Source organism: Clarias gariepinus, chromosome 19 (genome assembly GCF_024256425.1).
Source record: "Clarias gariepinus isolate MV-2021 ecotype Netherlands chromosome 19, CGAR_prim_01v2, whole genome shotgun sequence".
Classification (NCBI taxonomy): Eukaryota; Metazoa; Chordata; class Actinopteri; order Siluriformes; family Clariidae; genus Clarias; species Clarias gariepinus.
The window spans coordinates 25,492,886-25,515,190 of record NC_071118.1 but is presented as its reverse complement, the minus strand read 5'-3'; the positions used below and the strand labels follow the sequence as shown (position 1 = coordinate 25,515,190).

At 40.9% G+C, this 22,305-nt stretch overlaps 1 protein-coding gene across 8 annotated transcripts in view; it reads left to right on the top strand.

The window, feature by feature from the left end:
* vav2 (vav 2 guanine nucleotide exchange factor) overlaps window positions 1-22,305 on the top strand; it is a 199,405-nt gene that overhangs the window by 126,924 nt on the left and 50,176 nt on the right. For all 8 annotated transcript variants that reach the window (XM_053479121.1, XM_053479120.1, XM_053479119.1 and 5 more), the window contains exon 3: window positions 12,025-12,083. In XM_053479121.1, the coding sequence (XP_053335096.1) occupies window positions 12,025-12,083 (59 nt within the window). The remainder of the gene's footprint in view (window positions 1-12,024; window positions 12,084-22,305) is intronic.

The window sequence follows — 22,305 nt, the reverse complement described above, 5'->3', positions numbered from 1 at the left end:
TAGATGGGACCAATAAGTGTTCTGCTATGTGGTCTTTCTAGCAGATGAAAGACTCTTAAGATTAATATTAATTGCTCATACGAAGACAAATTGAATCTAATGATGATTTGGTATAAAAAAGAGCATAATGTACAATAATCGCCCCAGCATGTGCTAATACAGTATATGAAGAACAGCGAGAATATCGTGGGTATGTAATGGAGCTGAGTCTCAGCAGGCTTTGCACTGAAGAACTCCCGTCTCTTACTGTCTGGTCAGGTCTGTTGTCTCTCTAAATTTCCTCTAGTTTAGTCACTTACTCAGAGACATGATGATGAAAGATGTTCTTGTTTTTTTGTTTTGTTTTTTTTTTCCCTTAAAGCTGAGGTGCAATCCGGAGAGCAGACGTCTGTTCCATCCTTAAAACGATAATCAAAGAACGTGATTGAACTTGTACAGTTGTAGTACAGTACATCCTGTCAGGGGAAAAAAAATACGGACGAATAAACAGGCTCTGTTTATAAGAGGCCTTCATAACGGCTCTAATCCGAGGTGCTCTTTGTTATTTGGCGATTTCTGCTAGTGAAGAGTCTTTAACATGACAGGAAACAGAAATGAGTAGTTACCTCTTGATTCTTTTGGTCCGAGTCGTTCGTTCTTTTGTCACGTGACTCCCATAGACTCTGTGCAGTGCAATAGATTTAAAAGAACGAACGACTCGGACTGAAAGACCAATGAGAAGAACCGCTCAATTCTGTTTCCTGTGTAATGCACTGCATAGCGTCACGTGACAAAACAACGAACGACTCGGACCAGAAGATGTGAGAGGTGAGCTGCTCATCCTGTTTGTCATAATACATTGCTGGAACTATAGCCAAAATCTTTGTATGTAGACGTGTTAGGGGTCTGTTTATTGAAAATGTAACATTTTATTTTATTTCTAAAGAAAAGAAGGAAATGAACTAAATGACTCAAATCTGCATTCGTTCATTTCGATGAACGAGATTCAAAGAACCGAGTCACTAAAATGATCCAAACTTTGGTAACTTTAAATGAACTTCTCTGCAGTAGAGGTAAGCTTTGGTCTTGCTTTCCTGGGAAAGTCTTCACGAGATACAGTTTCCTCATGGTGCTTGATGGGTTTTGCAAAAGCACTTAACAATACTGTTCTTGCCAAGAGCTGTTCCAGAACAGTTGACCTCCATGTCTTAAAATAACGACTGTTGTTGGTGGCGTTGTTTCTGAATTCCTTAATTCCACTATGGATATTTTTGGAATCTTCAGTATTGTTCTTGAATGTAGAAAATAAATCAACATAAAAAAATAAAAAAAAAACATCAAATTAGAAGGTGTGTCCAAACCTTTTGACTGGTACTGTTTATAATTTAACTGGGACATTTAACTGGACATTGTCCTCGACTCAGTATACAAACACAGCAGGGGAACTGATTTATTGGCTGAAACACATTTGTCCGATTCCGCTACTATGGATGGCGTTATGTTGTCTTTCAGCTTGTTAGCATTATGTTCCTGTTTGACCTTTTATTATATCACAGACTAAGACAAAGTTAGCTAGAGGCTTCTGGAGGATTAATTAAAGTTTAGGCATTAAAATGCTGCATTGTTTTGGTTTATAAGCAAGCAGCATCCAAGCTCTTAAAACCTCTAAGTCACTTTCTTGCTTATTAAGGGTTATTGTCTATCGTGTTCTGCTTTTAAAGCTTTGAATTCTTTAACACTGACTGATCAGGATATCCCACTCTGAGCACTTCCAGTAACCGAACCAGGTCTAACAATAATCCTGAGGATTAGTCACCTCTTTTGTTGGTTGAAGATGTGTTTTCTTTCTTTCTTTTTTAAAACATGCTTGGTGCGATTTAAAACAAAACAAAAATCTAGATCAAACACTCATCTTAATGATACGTTGTTCATCTTGTTTAATATGTTTTTTCTTGATTTATTTTCATTGTGGCTTGACCCTTTGATGTGGCTCACTATTCACACCTTACACTCCATCATGCTGAGAGTTGGATCTTAGGCACAGCCTTAAAAATTTTCCCCAAGTAAGACAACATGGAAAGAATATACTGTAAGAGCATTCTCGTATCTCGTTCACGTCCATGGAGTTTGAATTTCGTCATCCTGTCTCGTATGTTTTCACTGGCTGAGTGCAGAGAGAAGAACGAGGCTCAGATGATTTCCAGTCTCAGCTTGAAGTACGGTCTCTACATGTCCTGGTGCAGACCTGTACTCTCGCCGCTCATCTCTTTTCCGTCACTCTTATCTTCTTCTGCAGAGAGATGCAGACTTCCATTGCTTTTCTGGATTATCCCTCTAATCCTATATGTCGTCTTTATGGTCAGACTCACATGCACCGGGTTGATAAGAACAACAGCACAGGAACATGACTTAGCGATTAGGGAAATCTTTTCACTCTGACCGAACTGCTGCAGGTTAGTCAGCGTACTGTATATTCAGCTTGTAAAATAAATAAATAAAAAAAAAAAAACCCTACTGTACTTCCTTGCAGTGCTTCCACAAAGCATGAAAAAAAGTAAAGTCACAGCACGAATGAGTATCATCCGCATACAATCCCGACACATTTAAAAAAAAAAATATATATATTTTTTTTCTTCTTTCAAATATTCCTACAAACACAGCCAGCGCATCCTCCCACTGCATCTGCTAGCCATTCCACTGCCTGCCAAAAGCACAATCAACTCTTACACACACACACACTTCAACACTCCCACACCCACATAACCAATATGTTCACGTTACGTCGTTTGCTTTCATAAGCACGGCCCGTGTGTCTCTTTGTGCGTAGACTCAGAACGTTTCTGTTCAGCCGACCTCTACGATGCACGGTTTAATCCCGTCAGAGCGTCTCCCTTATGCTTCGCTCGTCATGTCGGGTTTCTATTTATTCAGCCGATCCAGTTTGCGTAAAAAGCTGCTACAACAAATTAGCAACGACGTACACGTGGTGCGAGGCAACAACATCTGCTCCTGACAGCGGTATCGGGAATCTGGGTTCAGCGTCACCATCGTTATCTCTTTTATAAACATTACAGCTTGAAGACGAGCGATTATTTATGATCTAATTCAATTAGAAGTCAAATTTTTTCTTTTTTAAAAGAAATTTAAAAAAAAGTCACGTCCTGTTTAACTGGTAAAGCGGTACAGCCCAGGTCGAACACGTTGCTCAGCTGAGGAAGGTCTATTCTTGTCTCTCATGTGTCCACAGCCTGCTGCAACAAATTAACATCAACAAGCACTTACGTGGAGTAATGGGGAATGTTTGGCAGAAGGCGCACGGCGTTGTTTGGTCAGTTATCATTTTTATGGCTCGAAAAGAAATCCTAATTTACGACTCAATTAGATCGACTACGATTCCTGCGAGCTACCCAGATCGCAGTACAGGGCTGATTCGGAACTCTCGGCACCATAAAAGATGAGATAACGATTGCGCTTTTGGGAAATAATGTTAATCAAAAGCAGGGTGGGCTAATTGAATATTTCATATATCGCATTATTAGATTTAAACCATAAAACAGATTGTCAGAGATGAATAATGAGGTGGCTACTCTGGAGTTGTGCCAGAAACCAAATATTTATTTAGAGCCAGACGCTTCTACGAGGGACTTTTTTGATTGAGCAGAAAGACAGAACACAGTTATGAGAGTAAAAACTTCCTTTATTTCTCTATATAATCCCCCGATACAATAATGCACTTATCCCAGCGTTTCACTATTGCTTGGATACCATCAAGATAGAAAGTTTTATCAGTACACCGGAGATATGATCTGCATGTCTGAAACACTGGACTCCCGGGAACCCCTTCAATGGCTTAAATGTGTAGAAATGACTCTGGGGGGGAAGTGTTGGGTTCCAGAAGCAAGTCGAAATTGCGTATTGCGAAATGCATTTTCCCATTGGAAATAATGTACATGCAGATAATCCGTTCCAGCCACTTAAAAATATTATCAATTTCCAAATCTATAATCATATAAAAAACGAAGAAAAAGTTGAACATAAAGTGAAATATGAAATAAATGGATGTTAACTCTCGACAGACTTTCTCTCCAAATCACGAGGGGAATCCCCGTTACGCAAGAAGGTCAACAGACCATGTTTAAAGGGAAGACGCGCTCCATTGTTTACACGCATTCGACCGGACGCCACTTATTTGTTTTCCAAGCAGTGCAGAAGGCTGTGAATCCTGTCCGTCTCTCTATGGATACATCAAAATTGGATTACTCACCACTGGGACGGTATCACAGGAATGCTATTTTTTTCATGGTCGTGCTTTGGACTGACTTATAAAGCCGGTGAGGCCGATACAATACACCCACACACACACGCAAACACTTATTTACAGGACTTTACTATACAGTACATCTATTCACATACACACCATAATATTGTGTTTATAGTTGTAAATAGTCATATTTTGTGTTTTTCAGTGTCTGTTGAGTTCGGTATACAGTATTTAGTGTTGGTTTTGTACCGGCAGCTAACGGAGGTGTGCAAAACCAGAAAAAGTGTGACCGGCTCCATCACACGTATTCCAAAGTCCAGGTCAAATATTTCTAATCCGCGGCGTTCAAGATATCCATCACTCTTTAAGGATCAGGCGTTCCACTCGCTGGACATTCACGGGAACAAGAAATGTGTGTAAGGAATAAGATCGTCATTCATAGCCGTACGGCTTTCTTTAAATCGTTTGCACAGTTCGACTGTTTCACAACGGCTAAGAGTCTCATCACCGTACTGCACTTGAAATCTTTAGTGAATGTCAATCGCTTTTACACCTTTATTCACCAGAAATCTTCTTCACAAGTCCCGGTTTGACTTGTAGTTCCTCATATATTACGGTATTCCGACACAAAAACCTACATAATCATATTTCTATAAGGATTATAGCGGCTTAAAAGACCAAAGCCATCCATCTTCTGGTATATTCATCTAAAAATCCACCGTCTCTTTCCACCGCATTGACCACAATCCGTTCACACTGGCAGCTTACCGAAAGCCACCTCCTGTTGCTCAGATTACACGTCACTAAAATACCTCGAATCTATTTCATGCATTTTATTTTCTTTATTTTCTTGAGTGCTTTTTCTCCCCCCCCTACTTTGGCCGAAGCGCCACACACACATTTATATTTATAACCGTCATCGAGTCGGTAATAGGTGTGTTAAACGTTTCATTGCACAATACTGCAGCTTTAAGTGTTGCACAGACATCTGAGTCAGCAGCGGTACGCTACGTTGTTTTTTAAAACAACGATTCAGGTAAGTGACGAGCAAACAGTGGGAGAATGCCAGTGGCCGACGATGAACACACACTTTGTTTCTGTGGAACTTGGGAAGCGGAGCTGAAGCGAGCCGAGGTTTAATCATGTAATAGCTTTCAGATGGAAGTTTGGCCTCGTTATGGCGAGTGTTCGAGTTTGACACTTTTATAAAAAGCCACACACGGTGAGGACCGTTTATTCAGCTTCACTGTCCAAGTATTTTTTTTTATGCATATGTTGTATATGTATTGTTCTTGGAAATGCACTATGACTCATGTGATTATGTCTTATTAATAATATGCCAACTTTTAATATACTAAACAGTCATGACTCTTGGCATTGCACACTTCACAAGTCTTCTTGCATCATTCTTCATCAGTCTACTCCTCGTCGTGGCTGCGTCACATCACGTCTACATGTGCTTACTCAACATTCCGTTCCAGATTCGTTCCTCCTCGGCTGTTATAACAGCCTTCCGACTGGCGCAGCGGTGAAGTGTTCCCTCTATCACCCACACAGATCATGAGTTTGATTCCCAGGAGATGCGACGGCCATTCAGAACAGATTGCTCATGCTGTCTTGGGGGGTCACACTTGCACTCTCACATCAATTACAGCGACACTGGCTAATCATGGGCATCTGTGAGCTGGCACAAAGAGGGATAGCGCTTCATGACCTCCGAGTTTGCCGTTCCCCAGTGTTCCTCTTAGACTTAGCATGTGATAGTCTTCACCTTCCCATTGGGTGCTAGTTGCCTTGACGGCTGTTTGAGGGCCTTAACAGAGAGATGGACAAGATGGGAACCGGCTACGGCTAAATTAAGAGGAAAAATCAAGCCGTGGTGGTGGCTCTGCTTAGGCTGAGGCTAAAATCGTCCACTACTCTTTTTCTGAGAAGGCTTTCCACTAGATTTCGGAGCATGACGAGGGCGTCAGCGAGGTCGGCACTGATGTCGAGTGCAGTCAGTGGTCCAGCTCGTCTCTAATGAAGTTGCTTTGTTCTCTTGGCAGGTTTAGGCCTCCATAGGTTTAGTTCCAGTGAAAAGGAAAGTGAACACCAAGACCATAGAAAGACACACGGGGGTGTGATGGTAGTCCAAACATATGTATGCTAAATAATTATCCATAGCTGCGAACGACAGTTTTTGATATCGACTTCCTGTATTTATTAGGGATGGGAATTACATCACCATTTTATAAATACTCTGATTCTATATTTATTTTCCCCGAAAATTTCTTACGATTCTAAATAAACTTGGGAAATAATTTGCTCCTACCACACATTTGATCACACAAAATTAAATACAATTAAATCTCACCACACCGCCCCGCCCTCTTGATTAACCGTGAGATGTTCAGGGCTCTTTTTTTAAAAGGAAATCATTGACTCGCTTCCATCTTTGTTTGACCCTCAGGGCTGGAGATGGAAAGGTAATAAATGTTGAGGGTGCACTTTCATTTTTAATGCTTTTTTTTTTCCACTCGGGAAAATGGCAACAAGGAATCGTGTTACCTCCAAATGACCTCTCGCTTAGAGATACGGTGCATAACCCTGAATCATAAACGTGCAATAAGAACGAGGCCGTGTTGAAGCCTGGAAGTCTTATATCTTGTTTAAAACTGACAGGTAGACATTTATGTCACGTGGAATTTAAAGATGCCTTTCCAGCTATATTAAGATTAAAATATTATGCAGTAATATTACTATTTCAGATTGTGTGTCATGGAATGGAGTCTCCGGTTTCAGGGCTTCAAATGCAGCTTTCTTATATTTGCATCGTTAAAGCCTTCCGCTTTTAAAGACTAGTTTATGTAGTCACAGTTCTCCAAAACAGTCACAGTTCTTAACAAGTCTTGACAATTCATGACAAATTGTAGATGATTGTGTACATTTGTAAGAGAGCTGTAGAGTAAAAGAGATAAATATCTTGGCCCCGCCTCACTTCATATTCTTTATGTAAATTTTTTTATTTGTTGAACCACATTGACCTATGAATCATTTAAGCATAAAAAATTGTTTTAATTTAAAGCACTGAGAAACGGGTGCAAATGATGACAGATGATTAGGCTGGTGATTAGTATACTGATGCGGCTGAAGGCTGACAGACGAGAGAAGAAATGAGGTTGCTGCTGAGGTGGTTACATAAACAACCCATTTTTAAGTGTATCTTTAGGCACTAAAGAACATTAAAAAAACCTGAATTTACAGTCCAATACAGTGGAAAACAGCTCTGAGACAAAACGGTGTCCGGGATTCCTCTTGTGATTTAAAGGCACAGAGACAACACTTTACTGTGAGATTCATTTCCTTAGGTGCGATTATAGTATTTGGCCACATGATGGCAGTATGTGAAAAGGGGACAGAGATTTAGTCAGGTGGATTGGTATGCTTTACATTGTATATTAGTGTCAAAGGCATATAAGACTCTGTCGGACTTAAGAACAAATCGGACTTAAGAACAAATCGGACTTGTGAACAAATCGGACTTGTGAACAAATCGGACTTGTGAACAAATCGGACTTGTGAACAAATCGGACTTGTGAACGTGCTCCTGGAACAGTACTTGTTTGTAAGTCAGGGACTACCTGTACAATGCAGTTCTCCTAGTTCAATGCAGTGTCTCACAAACAGTTCAGGAACATAGCAATATGGCCTAACGTGACTAAATTGTTACCTTTAATGCTTAAACATTAATTAGCAACATAGAAATTAGCAACATTGTAATTAGCTCATAGCAGTTAGCAGTGCCTGATGATCTACCTGTATTGAGTTTGAAGCAGGGAGAATAAATCCATGTCATCAGTTCTGTAATCAGAGCAGCTGTTCGATTGATTTAAAGTGACATCAGGATGCCGGTTCTAAACTCCAGCGTATGCTTGTCGGGAACGTTTATCACGACGGTTTTAAGCGGAGATTTCTTTATAGTTTGTGTGTGAGCGGATGAACGGGTTGTGTGTGTGTGTGTAGATTCTTCTTACTACACACTTCAGTCTCTGTGTGCAGCACCACCTCTCACTCTTCAGTATTCAATCTAAACTGGTTGTGTTTCTTTATCCCTGACCTGCCACTGACCCCCCCCAGCACCCCCCAGCACCCCCCAACACCCCCCAGCACCCCCCAACACCCCCCAACACCCCCCACACCCCCCACGCCTCTCCATCTCATTGACCCAAATCTGGGGCTTCCCCAGTGCTGCTACTGTATTGATCAGAGAGGAGCCGCGCTGCACGGGAGAGCACACACTTGACGAACGAGTGCTGGGAGTTAGCATTACTTCACCCGAGTCAAGGTCATTATTGTGAGTGTGTGTGTGTGTGTGTGTGTGTGTGTGTGTGTGTGTTTGTGTGGTTGGCCAAAGGTAGTTCACAGAGCCTCTGTGCTTGTTTAGAACTCGGTGGCATCTCATCAGGTGGATAATTAATGAATTTAGGGACCATGTGACTTCTTCACACAACCATCTGTTCTCACGTTTCTCACGTCTCCCAGCACCGAGTCCTCTTATTAACTCCGTCTCATTTACTCGCTCCCCACTCTGAGACGTCTCGCTGCTCGTACTCACCTCGGCCATGAGAATTTTTTCAGTTATCTTTTCTTTTTTCTTCTCTTCTCTTCTCTTTTCTCTTCTCACTGCATCCCGACTGTGTACCTACCTGCTAACAGACTTTCCTTCATGTTTATTTTTCCTGGTTTTATCCTGTGTACTTTTGTCTGGTGTCTTCTCTTTTCTTCTTTGTTTTCCCCATGTTGTCTTTTTTCCTTTGATTTTTTTCACTATTCTTCCTCTTTTTATAATTTTTCTTTCTTTTTTCCCTTTATCTTGTTTTATTTTCAACTCTATTTTCACTTGTTAATTCACTCCATTCTCATAAATGTTTTTTTCCACTTTTTTCTGTTTTTTTTCTCATTTTTCTTTTTATTGCTTTTCCCAACTTTTCTGTTTCTTCTTATTCTCGTCTCTTTCCTATTGTTTTTTTATTTCCTCTCTTTTCTTTCTTTTCTCCAACTTTTTCTTCTTTTTATCTCTTTTTTGACTTTTCCATACTTCTTCGATCTTATTATCTTTTAACTTGTTTCTCTTCTCTTCTTTTTTCTTTTTTTCATTTCTTTTTCTTCTTTTCTCATGTTTCTCTTAAATTTTTAGTTAACTTTTCTTTTTTCTTCTCATTCCCTCTTATTTCTCTTTCTTTTGTCTTTTTGTTACAATTACTTCTATTTTTTCTTGTCTTATTTCTCCTTTATTTTTTCCCATTCTTTTTCCATTTTCCTCCCAATTTTCAGTCTTCTCTTCTCTTCTCTTCTCCTCTCTTCTCCTCTCTTCTCACTGCATCCTGGCTGTGTACCTACCTGTTAATATTAGATTAATTCATCATCAGGAGATGATGTGTATGTCTCTCTCTCTCTCTCTCTCTCTCACACACACACACATACACACACACACACACTCTCATGCTCTCGCTTCCTGCCGCTACCCCTCAGACGCTCCATCTCCTGCAGTTGTCTTTTGCGGGGGATCACCTGTGTCCCTTCGGAGTGTAATATTTTCTCCCGTTTTTCCTCTAAATCAGTTATTGTGTTTGATCTGCTTTGTGCGCGAGAGGTGACGGAGGCCATGCGTTTCCTTCCGGCTGCGACTGGCTGCTCCTCAGGGAGCCTCACTGAGATGAGAGAAAAATCGATAATGACGGAACGGAAACCGGTTCCAACCTGACCTGAGTGATAACTGAGGAATGAGGAGGAAAAAGGAGGAAAAAAGTGAAGGATGAGCACGATATAGTTTGAGAAAGAGGGATGGGTGAGCTGAGGTACACTGCATGCAGAGGGAGGTGTGTGAGAGAGACAGAGAGAGAGTGATGAAAAGCTGCATCGGAGGTCTATAACTCAGCCGGGCAGCGTTGGTGTCACCACACTGAGGCTCCATTAATATTTATACCCATTAGCTGGTGGTGCATGAAGGGGCGAGACAGGAGGGTGATAAATGCAAGCGTTCAGAGTAACGCAGTGCTATTGATCCTAAAGCTTTCATTCATCCTCAGCTGGGCTTCATGAAAAAAACACACACAGGCTGAAAGTGAGAGAGTGAGAACCCTGTAGGATCATGAGTTTATTTGAATGGTTTGACAGCCAAATGCTTTTAGCGGTTTTGAGAAAAACAAGCAAGTAGTATTAAAAACTGATGGAGAAAATGTTGTGCATGTTTTTTATTATTATTCACAAGTGTGTTAAAAAACAAAAATGCCAAAATAGTTTGTTAAAATTGTTTCAACGGGAATTTAGTGTGATTTTTCAAAACTTTGTAAATCCATCTCCAACAGTTTTATCACAGAGGATAAATCAGGCTGTTGTTGTGTTCGTGTGTGTTCAAATAAAAATAAAAATATAGCAAACTAAAAGTAGTAACAAACCCTTTTTAATTACAAAGATTGTTGAAGATTATGCCAAACATTGTAAACTATGTGCAAAAACTTCAGTACAGGTAGATGCAAACAAATCGCGAAAGTAGTTCATGTCTAATAGACACGGCAGTGCACCAGATACCAATGTTTACAATTATATACGATATTTTCAAGTGTAAGTGAATGTATAAAATGGTTGGTCCTGATGGTGAATGATCCTAATTTCTGAAAAAATCCACAACAATACAGAGTTCACAGTCCAATACAGTAAAAAACAGCTGACGTCTGGGATTCGCCCTTGCGATTAAAAGACGCAGAGACAACACCGTTTCATTCATTTACATAAATGCGATTACAGTTTTTGGCTACATGATGGCAGTCTGGAGAAAGAAGACAGATTTAGTCAAGTGGATTGGTATGCTTTACATTGTATATTCATTTCAAAGGGATATAAAACTCACTTCACCGGACTTAAGAACAAATCAGACTTACTAACGTTCTCCAGGAACAGAACTCGTTCGTAAGTCAGGGACGAACATATTGAACTTACGAACGAGCTCTTGAAACGGACACTGCATGTTAAGGATTTACTGTATTACAAATCTTTTTTCTTCAAGCGCCAGCCTCGTTCGATCGTATGAACGTTATGAAAAAAGACAGTGTGTGAAATAGAGACGTGTTTTCGAAGAGATGGTTTACGGAGTCACCTTCATCGCAGCAGGAGCACTGTGTCAGTGTATATCGCCAGGCTGAAAGGTTGCATGCACACCTGCTTAAAAAGACAAACGTGTTGCGTGCACACACACACACACACACACACACACACACACACACAATCACTTTGCTAAGGCTGATGGGCAGCTGGTTCCAACATGGCAGCCTGTTTAACACTCTTATAAGCATGTAATGAGGCAAGACAAAAGCCTTTCCAGCATTACATGTTTATAATTGTGTGTGTTTGTGAGTGTGCGTGTGTGTGTGTAAGTGTGTTATGGATCGACAAAGCACTCCCAGAGCTCTCGATCACACCATCTGGAGGCCCGTAGTGTCTCCAACCGTCGAGCCCACTCGCGTGTGACTCACGCCTGGCGTTAACCAGGGTTCGGGCGCTCTGTGGATTTAACCCTGTTAGCTGCTGCTAATGCGCAGGAAGCTCGGAGCGAGAAAACAGATTCGTGTTGAGGAACACTACGCAGTGTAAGCTTTTGTCATATTCTAATATGATTCATTACACCTCGGTTCTGTTGAATGTCGCCTCCTGATTGGTCAGCTTTCGTGTGAGAGGAATTACAGGTCCTGCATTTTATCCCTGACTCACATCATTGCTAACCCAAACGTCTCGTGTTTTCACAGGTGATCTCGGCGCTGTCCAGAATCTCTCACCACAGCATCGCTCAGATCAAAGGCATCAGGTGAGTTTCCATCTCGCCCCACTTCACTCGACGTCTTCGTTTCTCGGCTCCGGGCTCAGGTGCCTGTTCTAATGAAAAACTGTAAGACGACGTCTGGCTCCAGGACCAGCATGTGGGCCCAAGCTGTGGGTCGGCTTTCGCTACGAGGCCCTCGGGGTCTCAGCAGGCTCCGTGTGTGTGTGTGTCTTTACGTGCCCAGGCTCCACAAATAAAGCCTTTTATCCGGCAGGGTAATGAGCTGACGGAGCGGTCCATTAGACCCAGGGGGAAGAGAGTAGTCGAGATGGGGGAAGCCATTAGCTAACACGTTATAACACACACAGAGGGGAGTGGGAGGGGCGGGTTTGAATCACTAACTGGGAGCTTAACCACTTCCTGTTTGGTTCTGAGCAACTTTGATGTGATCTCTGAATGTACCACATCTGTCTCTGCAGCTATCAGTAAAGATGTTAAAAACGTAAAGGCTGACATGCTTCTAGCTGGGATGTGAGATGTGAAGTGTGAAAGTTCTCCGAGTGTCCGTGCGACTGCAGGGCTTGGAAACGTAGCAGGATGTGACTTGGCAGGGAAGGTAGTGTGTGACTAATGCAAGTCAAATTTACCCTCTGCAACGTTCCCTCTGTGTGTGTGTTTTAAGAGCACTCAGAACACACTCTGACTCAGCGAGCTCTCATGGTGAGAGAAAGAGAGAGAGAGAGGTCTAAGAAAGGCATCTTTGTGTCCCGCCGCATCGTGGCGAGTCTCTCAGAGCTCACAGCTCCGGCACATGGAGTGGTTTCGGGGACCGTGGCCTGGCGTGACCCTCGGCGTTTATTTGTGGCACTGAGACGTGCTGTGTCTCAGTCTGACCTTTTACTGAAGGAGCCTCTTTCTTTAAGTACAGTATTCTGATGAAGCGGCTTAGCGTAAGTCAAACTGGGACTATGAATCTTGGACCACAGTTATGAGAATAAAAAAACAAAACAAAAAAAAAATACCTTTATATAATCACCTGCTACACTAATGCACTTAATAAACAACTGGTGTTTCACTAGCGCTTGGATACCATCAAGGTAGAAAGTTTTCTCAGTACGCGCCAGAGCCATGATCAGACACACTGGCCTCCCAGGAACTCCTTTAATGGCCCAAGCATGTTTCTGTAATGTGGTATTTATTACGGTACAGTTTCCACAGATATCTGAATATTCTGCAGCGACGATGCTGTTGACCCCTAAGGGTTAAATGTTCACAGGAACGCCCGCAGTGGTTCACTTGTCCTTTATGGACGTACGGTCTTCTTAAAAACATTTGCACCATTCAGATGTTTTCCTGCGGCTAAAAGTCTCATCATCGTACTGCGCTTCTTCAGTCTTCTGGAAATGTCAAGTGCTTTAACGCCTCCTTTCACCAGAAAGTCCCGGTTTGACTTGTAGTTTCTGAAACATTGCTGTGAAAAAAAACTATAACTAAAGTATAAAAGCGGCTTACAAGACCAAAGCCAACCGAATACTTCTGGTATATTCATCTAAAATCCACCGGCTCTTCCCACTGCCTTGACCACAATCCGTTCTCATTGCCAGCTTTCTGAAAGCCACCTCCTCGTAGTTCTGGAGCTGTGTTAGAACGTTGTTGTGGTAGGACAAGAATTCCCACCTGTTGTATAGAACTTAGAACGTATTTTTGGCAAAACTGAGTCTTTCATCATTGATGGACGCTTTGATGCAGTTATTAAGCACTGAGACCCTTCTTGTTTTTTTTTTTTATTTAAAGCTTAGAAACGTGGAAATAGTCATTTGGTTCTGGCTAAAGCTTGCATCCGTGCATGGCCTGGCCTGGCCGATCAGCAGTTTTTCCTCATGCGTCTATTTTCGCACCAGATTTGGTTGTCAAATTAAATTTCACAACACATCTGTTAACTCCGCCCAACAGGAAGTGAACCATTTAAGATTTTGGCTCAGGGCCTGGGGATCAGTAGCACAGCTTTTGACTTATTTGTCAGGTACAGTTCATGTGTGTCTGAGAAGGTTTGAGATACTGAGCAGTGTTGCTCTAATTCCACCGTACATCATACAGTGTTCTTTGGTTGTGTGTTGAGCGATGCGGCGTAATGACATCGACTTGCCGTTAACTGCTCACGAAACACAGTCTTTGCTTGCAGCAATATTTTTATGTAGGCCCTGTGTGCTGCATAAATTAGTATTAATGTAAGATCATCCATTTCAATCCCTCTGCAGCAGAATTAGTCGTAAACCTTTGCTGCGAAGACTATAAACAGTCAGCCGAGAGTTAATCAGTGATCAGAGACCGATTTCATTTCTTCTTTCTTAATTCCTTTTTGAATTACTGTAAATAAGGCCCCATTTCATCTGAAGTGTCCCTAATATAACCGTTTAAACATAAAGGTTACTGAAAGCTGTACTGTAGTATCCTCACTTCAGTATTCAGACTGGGAGAAATGCAACAAGGAGGCAAGGAGAGCTGGTGATGATGTAAAGTGGGAGGGGCCACAGAAGTAAGAAGGTTTATGCAAATGTATAATGTAACATCACCCTGACTAGGAAACATCTCCCAGGTTCTTTGGTTCCACGTATTTGTTCAGGCGGTAATCCTCGCTGCGCAGTTACGGGTATCGGGCGTTTGATTTATCCAAAACATAACAGCACAGATGTTTTTGCTGCTCTATTTCCGTACATCAAAGAAGCATCTTGAGAAACTGTAAAGAGAGAAATGTTGTTTCAGGCTCAGAGGGTCACCAGTAGACGCTGATGCATTTTACAGTATGCAAACACTTTTCTCGCTGGAATGTTTCTTTTTGCTGGAAGACACTGGATTTGTCTCCGTAAGGGTGTCGCTTTGTGTGTCCTGTGGCTACCTTGTGCTGATGCCGATGCTATAGCCTGATATCCGTGGTTACTGGAAGTAAACCTAAACGTCCAATAGGTAGCACCTTAGAGATATTTTTGAGTTTGGTGTTATGACATGTACTGTATGACATTTGATATTTCTGTACAGGTGTTTCTATCTAAAAAGCCATAGAAACTAAAAAACTATGTTAGGAACTGTCCTCAAGGGAGGTAGAGGTGGTCCTCAAGCTATAGTTGTTGAAGTTGTTTTGGGATGTACTGTATGTTCTTCCAGTGCTTGCTGGGTTTCTTCCAGTTACTCCAATTTCCTCCAACAGTCCAAACAAATGCAGCATAAGTTTGCGAATTGCTTATAGTGTGTTAGTTGATGTGTGTGTAGAATGTGTGTGTGTGCTTGTGCCCTGTTATGAGTTGGCAACCTTTCTACTGTAGGGTGTACCACATCTTGTGCCCTGATTTCCCTGGCAAAGGCTCCAGGTCTTCCAGGATCCTACACAGGATAAGAGGTATAGAGAATAGATGGATAAAGTTTAAAAGATATGGAGATGGGATGGATGTATGGATGGATGGATGATGTTCAGGGAGTGGGAAATGTATAGATGATAAATAGATGGATTGATAATGTTCAGAGATAAGGAGATGGATGGATGGATGGATGGACAGATGGATGGATGATGAGAGATAAGGAAGTGGATGGATGATGATTAAAGATAAGGAAATGGATGGATGGATGATGATTAAAGATGAGATTGATGAATGAATGGATGGATGAGAGATAAGGAAATGGATAGATGATGCTTAAAGATAAGAAATGGATGGATGGAAGATGTTCAGAGATAGGAAAATGGATAAATGGATGATAAGAGATAATGAAATTGATAGGTGAATGAATAAATCGATGATCAAAGATAAAGAGATGGATGGAAGGATGGATATATGATGAGAGATAAAAAAATGGATGGATGATGCTCAGAGATGAGAGTGATGGATGCATGGATGAATGTTTGGATGCGAGATAAGGTTATGAATGGATGATGCTCGGAGATAAGGGGATGGATGGATGGATGATCAGAGATGAGGAAAAGGATGCATGATGTTTAGAGATAAGGGAATGGATGGATGATGAGACATAAAGAGATGGATTGATGAATTAATGGTCAGAGATAAGGAAAAGGATGGGTGATGTTTAATGATAAGAAAATGGATGGATTAATGATAAGAAATAAAGAAATGAATGGATGATCAGAGATAAGAAAGTGGATGAATGGATGATGATATGAAAATAATGAAATGCATGGATGGATAGATGATGCTCAGAAATGTTGGAAGAACATCAGAAGTGATGGATGGATGGATGTTTGGGTGAGAGATAAGGAAATGGATGGATGGATGGATGGATGGATGGATGGATGGATGGATGATGCTCAGAGATAAGGAAATTGAGACATCATATTGCTGAACTCCTGGTTGGAAATGGGAAATCTGGAGTTTTCTTTCGGAATTAAAAAAGGATCTTATCTATCATCTGTTTATGTACACTAGAACGAGAAGGATGTCAGATGGTGAAAAAACCCGAAAGTAGCATCGATCACAACAACTAGTTTACACCAAAAAAAATGCAGCAGTTTTTCAGTCCTCGCCCTGATGACCTTAGACCCGGGCACTGATGTCTATTCTTCGATCTGTAACTCATCGGTCAGAGCTGCTACATCATTATTTGTCGGCTTGTTAATCGAATCGCTGCTGAAGCCTATCGACGAGCCGAGCGGGTGAGCTACAGTACATTTCACTCTGCTCTCTCTCCACCTGCACGGTTTCCTGTTTTATAGCTCACACCACTCGCTGCGGGGAAACTTATTAGGTCGAACTTTTAGGTGTACCGCAGCACTTTCCTTTCGCATTGTCTGGCCTGAAAAACTGTGTCAGCTATCGGAGGACACGCCCAGCTGAGTCAAAGCAGCTGCCAGGATAAGTGTGTCCTAATTATAGAGGCGCCCAGATGCATCACCTAGCTGTGGTTTCTGTGTGCGACAGGAGCAAGAGGAGAGATGAGCTGCTCTGGGTTTCCTGTGGTACAGCACATCACATGACCTTGAGACTGTGGCTGCGGTGCTGTTTAATCGTTTCATGCAAAAATACATTCAAGCTATACTGCTATTTCTGAGAAAAGCAAAAGAGTTACCAAGTACAATACAACTTTGAAATATATCAACTCGATTCAGCTCGGTTCAGAGTCTCAGCTGAACTTTGGAATGCATTTTTGCACGGAACGAGGGTTGTGGAATTTGTCTCAGATTTCTTACAGGTGACAAAGTTAACACTACGTGTGCAGAGCAGGAAAATTTTAAATGACCAAGAAGCATTGCAATATACTTATATGTACATCGAATTCAATTTAAGACAGACTTTAACATGAAAAAAACATGAACCGTCCCCTTACCTTTAACAATATCGTCTCATTTTGGATGGCGTTCAACAATGGTTTGGTACAGCTTCATATTCTAATGAAAAGCAGACTTATGCTGTAAAGACATCTGGAGTCCACATCTGGATGAACTGTCACTCCTCCACATTTTTCTCTGCTTTCTGACACTTTCTTTTTCTTTTTACACTGTTGTTTTTCATCACATCCCTGCTTCTTCACACTATTATACTGGCATGTCAGTTTAGTTCTTAAAGTACCCCAGGTCATGTCCTCCTGCCTCTTCTGAAAGTCACATCCGTATGCTGTTTATAGTTAGTGATTATCAGTTTTCATCCCTAAATCAGTTTTTTTTTTTTTAACCAGGTAACGGTTAACATAAACAAAGCTGGACACGCTTAGTGCCACACACACTAGCTTAAAATTGAGGCTGATATTGCAGCTGCTTCACATAGGCTTATAAAATAAAATCAGATTGTTGTTATGTTGATATGGTAAAGTTTTCTTCGTAGAGAGGTTGAGAGACAGTAGCTCATTTACCTTTAAAGCTACAGACGGTGAGGAAACGGACACCACACTGCATGATGAAAGAAGGAACAACGGACCGACAGACAGATTTCGGAGAGACTTGTGTTAAAATGACAAAAAAAGGTAAATAACTGGCATCTTTAATAAATTGTGTAAAAATAGTGTAAGAAGAATAAAACACTCGCAGGGTGAAAGTAGTCTCTCTGCTTCATCACATCACCCTTTCGTCGATCATTTTCCCATAACAGCACATCCCCAAGCGTTTTATTCCTTGTAAACTGTTCAGACGTTGGTGTGTCGATATCTACTTGTTTTTTTTTTCCCTCGCAAGTTAAACCGTCATCACAAGATTGTTTGACAGTCTCCTCATTTCAGTGAATCGATAGCACAGAAATCGAACTCTTCACATTTTTAGTGGCGCGGTATTAAGCAAGACGGGAGCGCATATCAAAGAAAAGATCATGTCAGACACTGAGATGATTAAGTGGAAAGCACAAGACGACTGAAAGTGTTTAGAGAGAAAGAGAGAGAGAGAGATTGAAGTAGAGACTTGTGATGTGAGAGAGTGCAGCCTCGGGGCAAAGGGTTGGCCTTCCCATAGCACGGCAAACCGTTAATGAACCTGAGTTTGAGTTACAAAAAAACACCTGAGAGAGATGCCTTATTTTCTTTTCTGGCATTTTAATAATAAAAAAAAAAAAAGAAGAATTTTCTACATTTTCAATGAAGCAGACATTAGCTGTGTGACACCCGAGACAGCTCCAGTTCGCTTCGTTGCTCACATGAGTCATATGTTGAACAAAAAAAATAAAGAAAGAAAAGACGTGCTATAAATGGACAGCGGATCTCTGTGTCTGAGAGATAAAAACTCAGCAGTGAGATTGGATTGAGACCGATGCGCGTACCCGAGCTAATTAAACCTCGCGTGGGTTTCACTGGGATCGCTGATTTCTGGTGATGTGCAGTCAAAAGGCCTGACCTGGAGGAAACTGTGTCACATTTAAATGTTATTATTATAGGAAAATAGATATGTTGCATGTGTTCGAGTCAAACCGGGACTTTTTCCGCTGAATAACAGAACATAGTTATCATAGTTAAAAACTCCCTTTATGTCTATAATCTCAAGTTTTATTAGTCACAGTATGATAGGCAGTGAAATGCTTGTACGATCGTCTTTTAGTTAAAAGAGGAAATAAAGTATTTAAATAAAGAACTATTAAATAAGAATTAAATAATAAAAAGTATACAAATTAAGAAAATGTAGAAAACTTTTAGCTGTAAAAAAAAGTAATAAAATAGAATTGAAATGGAATTGAACATGAGCAGAGCGACGTGCCATGCGAAGTTTCAGGTGTGGAGAATGTGGACCATGTGCAACATGTGATACACTAAACTTACTTTGTAACCTCTTGCAGCCGGACGTCTAGACAGATCTGATTGGCCGAACTCTCCAAGAGGGTAGGGATGAGAAGTGCTTAATGCTCTTACATCAATCACGGCTCTACAGCCAATCAGGAAGAAGCGGATAGCGCTGTCCTCCGAGTGTGTTACGCCGGCCCAATGGTGCGTGAGCAAGCAGTTCGAAAATATGTGGTCAGCTGGCGTCACGTCGTTCGGAGGAAACAAGTGATAGTCTTCGACCCTCCTCACTGAGTGGTAGTAGTAGCTTAATGTGGGAGCCCCCTAGTGACAGGGAGGATGTTGTATCATTTGACATATCATCTGAAGCCGCTTATTCGACTGCAGTAGCGGTTCACACGATGGAATATTCCAGTGAGGTTATACTAAAGATAAAAACTCCTGGAACGTCAATCAGCAAATCAGATCACCTTGTGACCAGTGAACACCTCTGTGATTCGAGAGCCCCGTGTACCGTTTCATCAGACAACTCTGTACTCGGCAATCAGCAGCGTGCGTGAGACGCAGGAGCAGAAGTCTCTTCAGGAACAGCTCGTCACGCTCGGCTCATTTGAATGTGCCACAGATTCCTCTCCGTAGGCTTCCTCACCATAGGAGAGACAGCTCATCTGCGAATCCTGTGTGTGTGTGTGTGTATATATGTGTGCGTGCGCGCATGTGTGGTACATGACTGAATGCCCAGGTGTGTCTTTTTTTTTTTGTTGTTGTGTTTTTTAGAGCAGATGGTGGGTGGTGGTATTGAGCTCAGGAATGATGCAATGACGATGATGACGAATCCTGCCACAGTTGCTTCTGCAAAACAAATAACATCAAACTGCAAAGATGATGAGATTAGATTAGTTTTCTAAGTAATCATATCGGTTCGAATGTCCGCTGATCACTAAATGAATAATCTAAGGATGGTTCGGATGCTACCAGACCTTTTTTTTGTTTAGATGCAGGTTCAATGCGCTCTTGCTTCTAGCAAAAGTAAATAGAGAGAAATAGAGAAATTCAATAAGTGTAAGGTGGGCTTGGCTAACGTTAGATAAGTGTATATATTTAATGTCAGACGGCCACATTATGTATAACAGCTTAAAAAGGAGGAGACATTAAACAAAGTGGACATTAAACAAAGTGTTTTTATTTTGCTTTACTGCACATTCTTGCTGAATGATCTGTATCACACCTGATTCAGTGGTGTCCTCAAATATCATATCATATGGCCTTAAGTTTAGAACTTTTACTGTAGCACATCAACAAAGACTTTGAAAGACTCGGAAGTTGTGTTGTATCACATCGTAGCAGAAAATCTAAATAAAAATTTTAAAAATCGTATTTTTTGGTTGAAGTTGGGAAGAGGAATCCCTAGGGACCTTCCGATACACGATACCTAGAAGCCGAATCGATTTGTATTGCGATCATTTAAGTATCATGATTTCATAAATATATATTCATACTTTTTTTTTTAGCGTTAACTATTGTTTTTTTTTTTCATTATTAATTTCACTGAACAGGAACTTACGTCACTGAGGACTGCTTCTTAATCCTATTGCAAAAGATTCAGATTTTACTTCAAAGATGTGGAGTTTGTACAGCTTTAAAAAGTCAGAGGAGCGGAGAGGGTTTTGTAAAAAATATATATAATTCAGCCTTCCATCGTAAGTGCTATGTCGCCGATGAGAATTATACAAAAATAGTAACAGCGCCATCACCAGTATTTCAAAGAACCATTGTTTTGACTATTTGCTACTGTATATACTGTGTATATATATATATATTTATATATATATATATAGTTACTACTCTTAAACAAGTTAACATTTTTTTCTTTTTTTTATTAAGATAAGAAGTGGTGTGTCTTTTGTGTATTTCTAATATTGTTCAGGAATGGATGGGAGTGTGCTGCTTGTGTTTTTAAAAAATTTCCTGTATCTTCACAAGTTACATTCATGATAATTTGGAGGAAGTTTCATTTCTTTTTTTTTTTTCATCCAACCGAAACAGAAATGCACTGAAACGTGACTTCGAAACTGAGAACTAAGTCACCGAACCGTGACATCATGTTTAACGTTACACCCCTTAGTATCATATGATATACTGTATATCGCTGATTCATTTTTATAATGAAATAAGGAAACTGTTCTCTTAACAACCAAATATTTGCCTTGTAAATCTAATCGAGACCCTACATCCTAGCAGATTCAGTAAAAATCTTATCGTGGACTGTGCAAGCCTGAGATTTACATCTTATGCCTATTGTTTCATAAAGAGTAGTGACAATTCACCTGAGGAAGTAAAAAATACACTACCTGGACAATTCGTCTACAATCCTGTCAAAAGCACTTTGTTGGCTTTCGGCTTTTTCATTTTTCTCTCTGAAGTGGTTTTAAAAAGCACACTTTTCCCCCCCCCATGTGGGTCCACAACAGCGTCTAGGAACAGATTCACATAAAGTTCTTTCACATGGAGCTCATCAAAAGGGCATCAACAGAGAAAATGTAATAAAAATGACACTTGGAAAGCAGGAAATCAGCCCAGTTGATGTGAGGATTTATTTCTATTTCTCTTAACACTGGCAGCAGCGTGATAAATACTGACAGCGTAAAAGACTGTGCGTTATTGAGAAGTCTGCGCTCAGAAATATCCGAGAACTATCAGGGATTTTATTATTGTGTCTGGGATTCGTTAGATGTCTAATGATGTGCAAAGATACTATAAAAAATGATATGTTGTGACTGTTATATTGCCATAGTCCTAACCCCGCGTGATCTTAATCTCCACCACACGCAAACTCATAAACTCGGGTGTTCCTCACTAACTCTGCTGTAGGCTATGAGAAGAATTTGATTTGACTGACAGCCCAAAGCCACAGCGTACTTATTTATTCCTCCACCATGCTACAGCAGTTATTAAAGAACTTAAATCAGCAAATAAGAATATGTAAACACACACACACACACTGCGTAAGTGTGTATATGTAGTGTATAGTGGGCTTAGACACACCTTTTAACTCCATGATTGAAAAGTT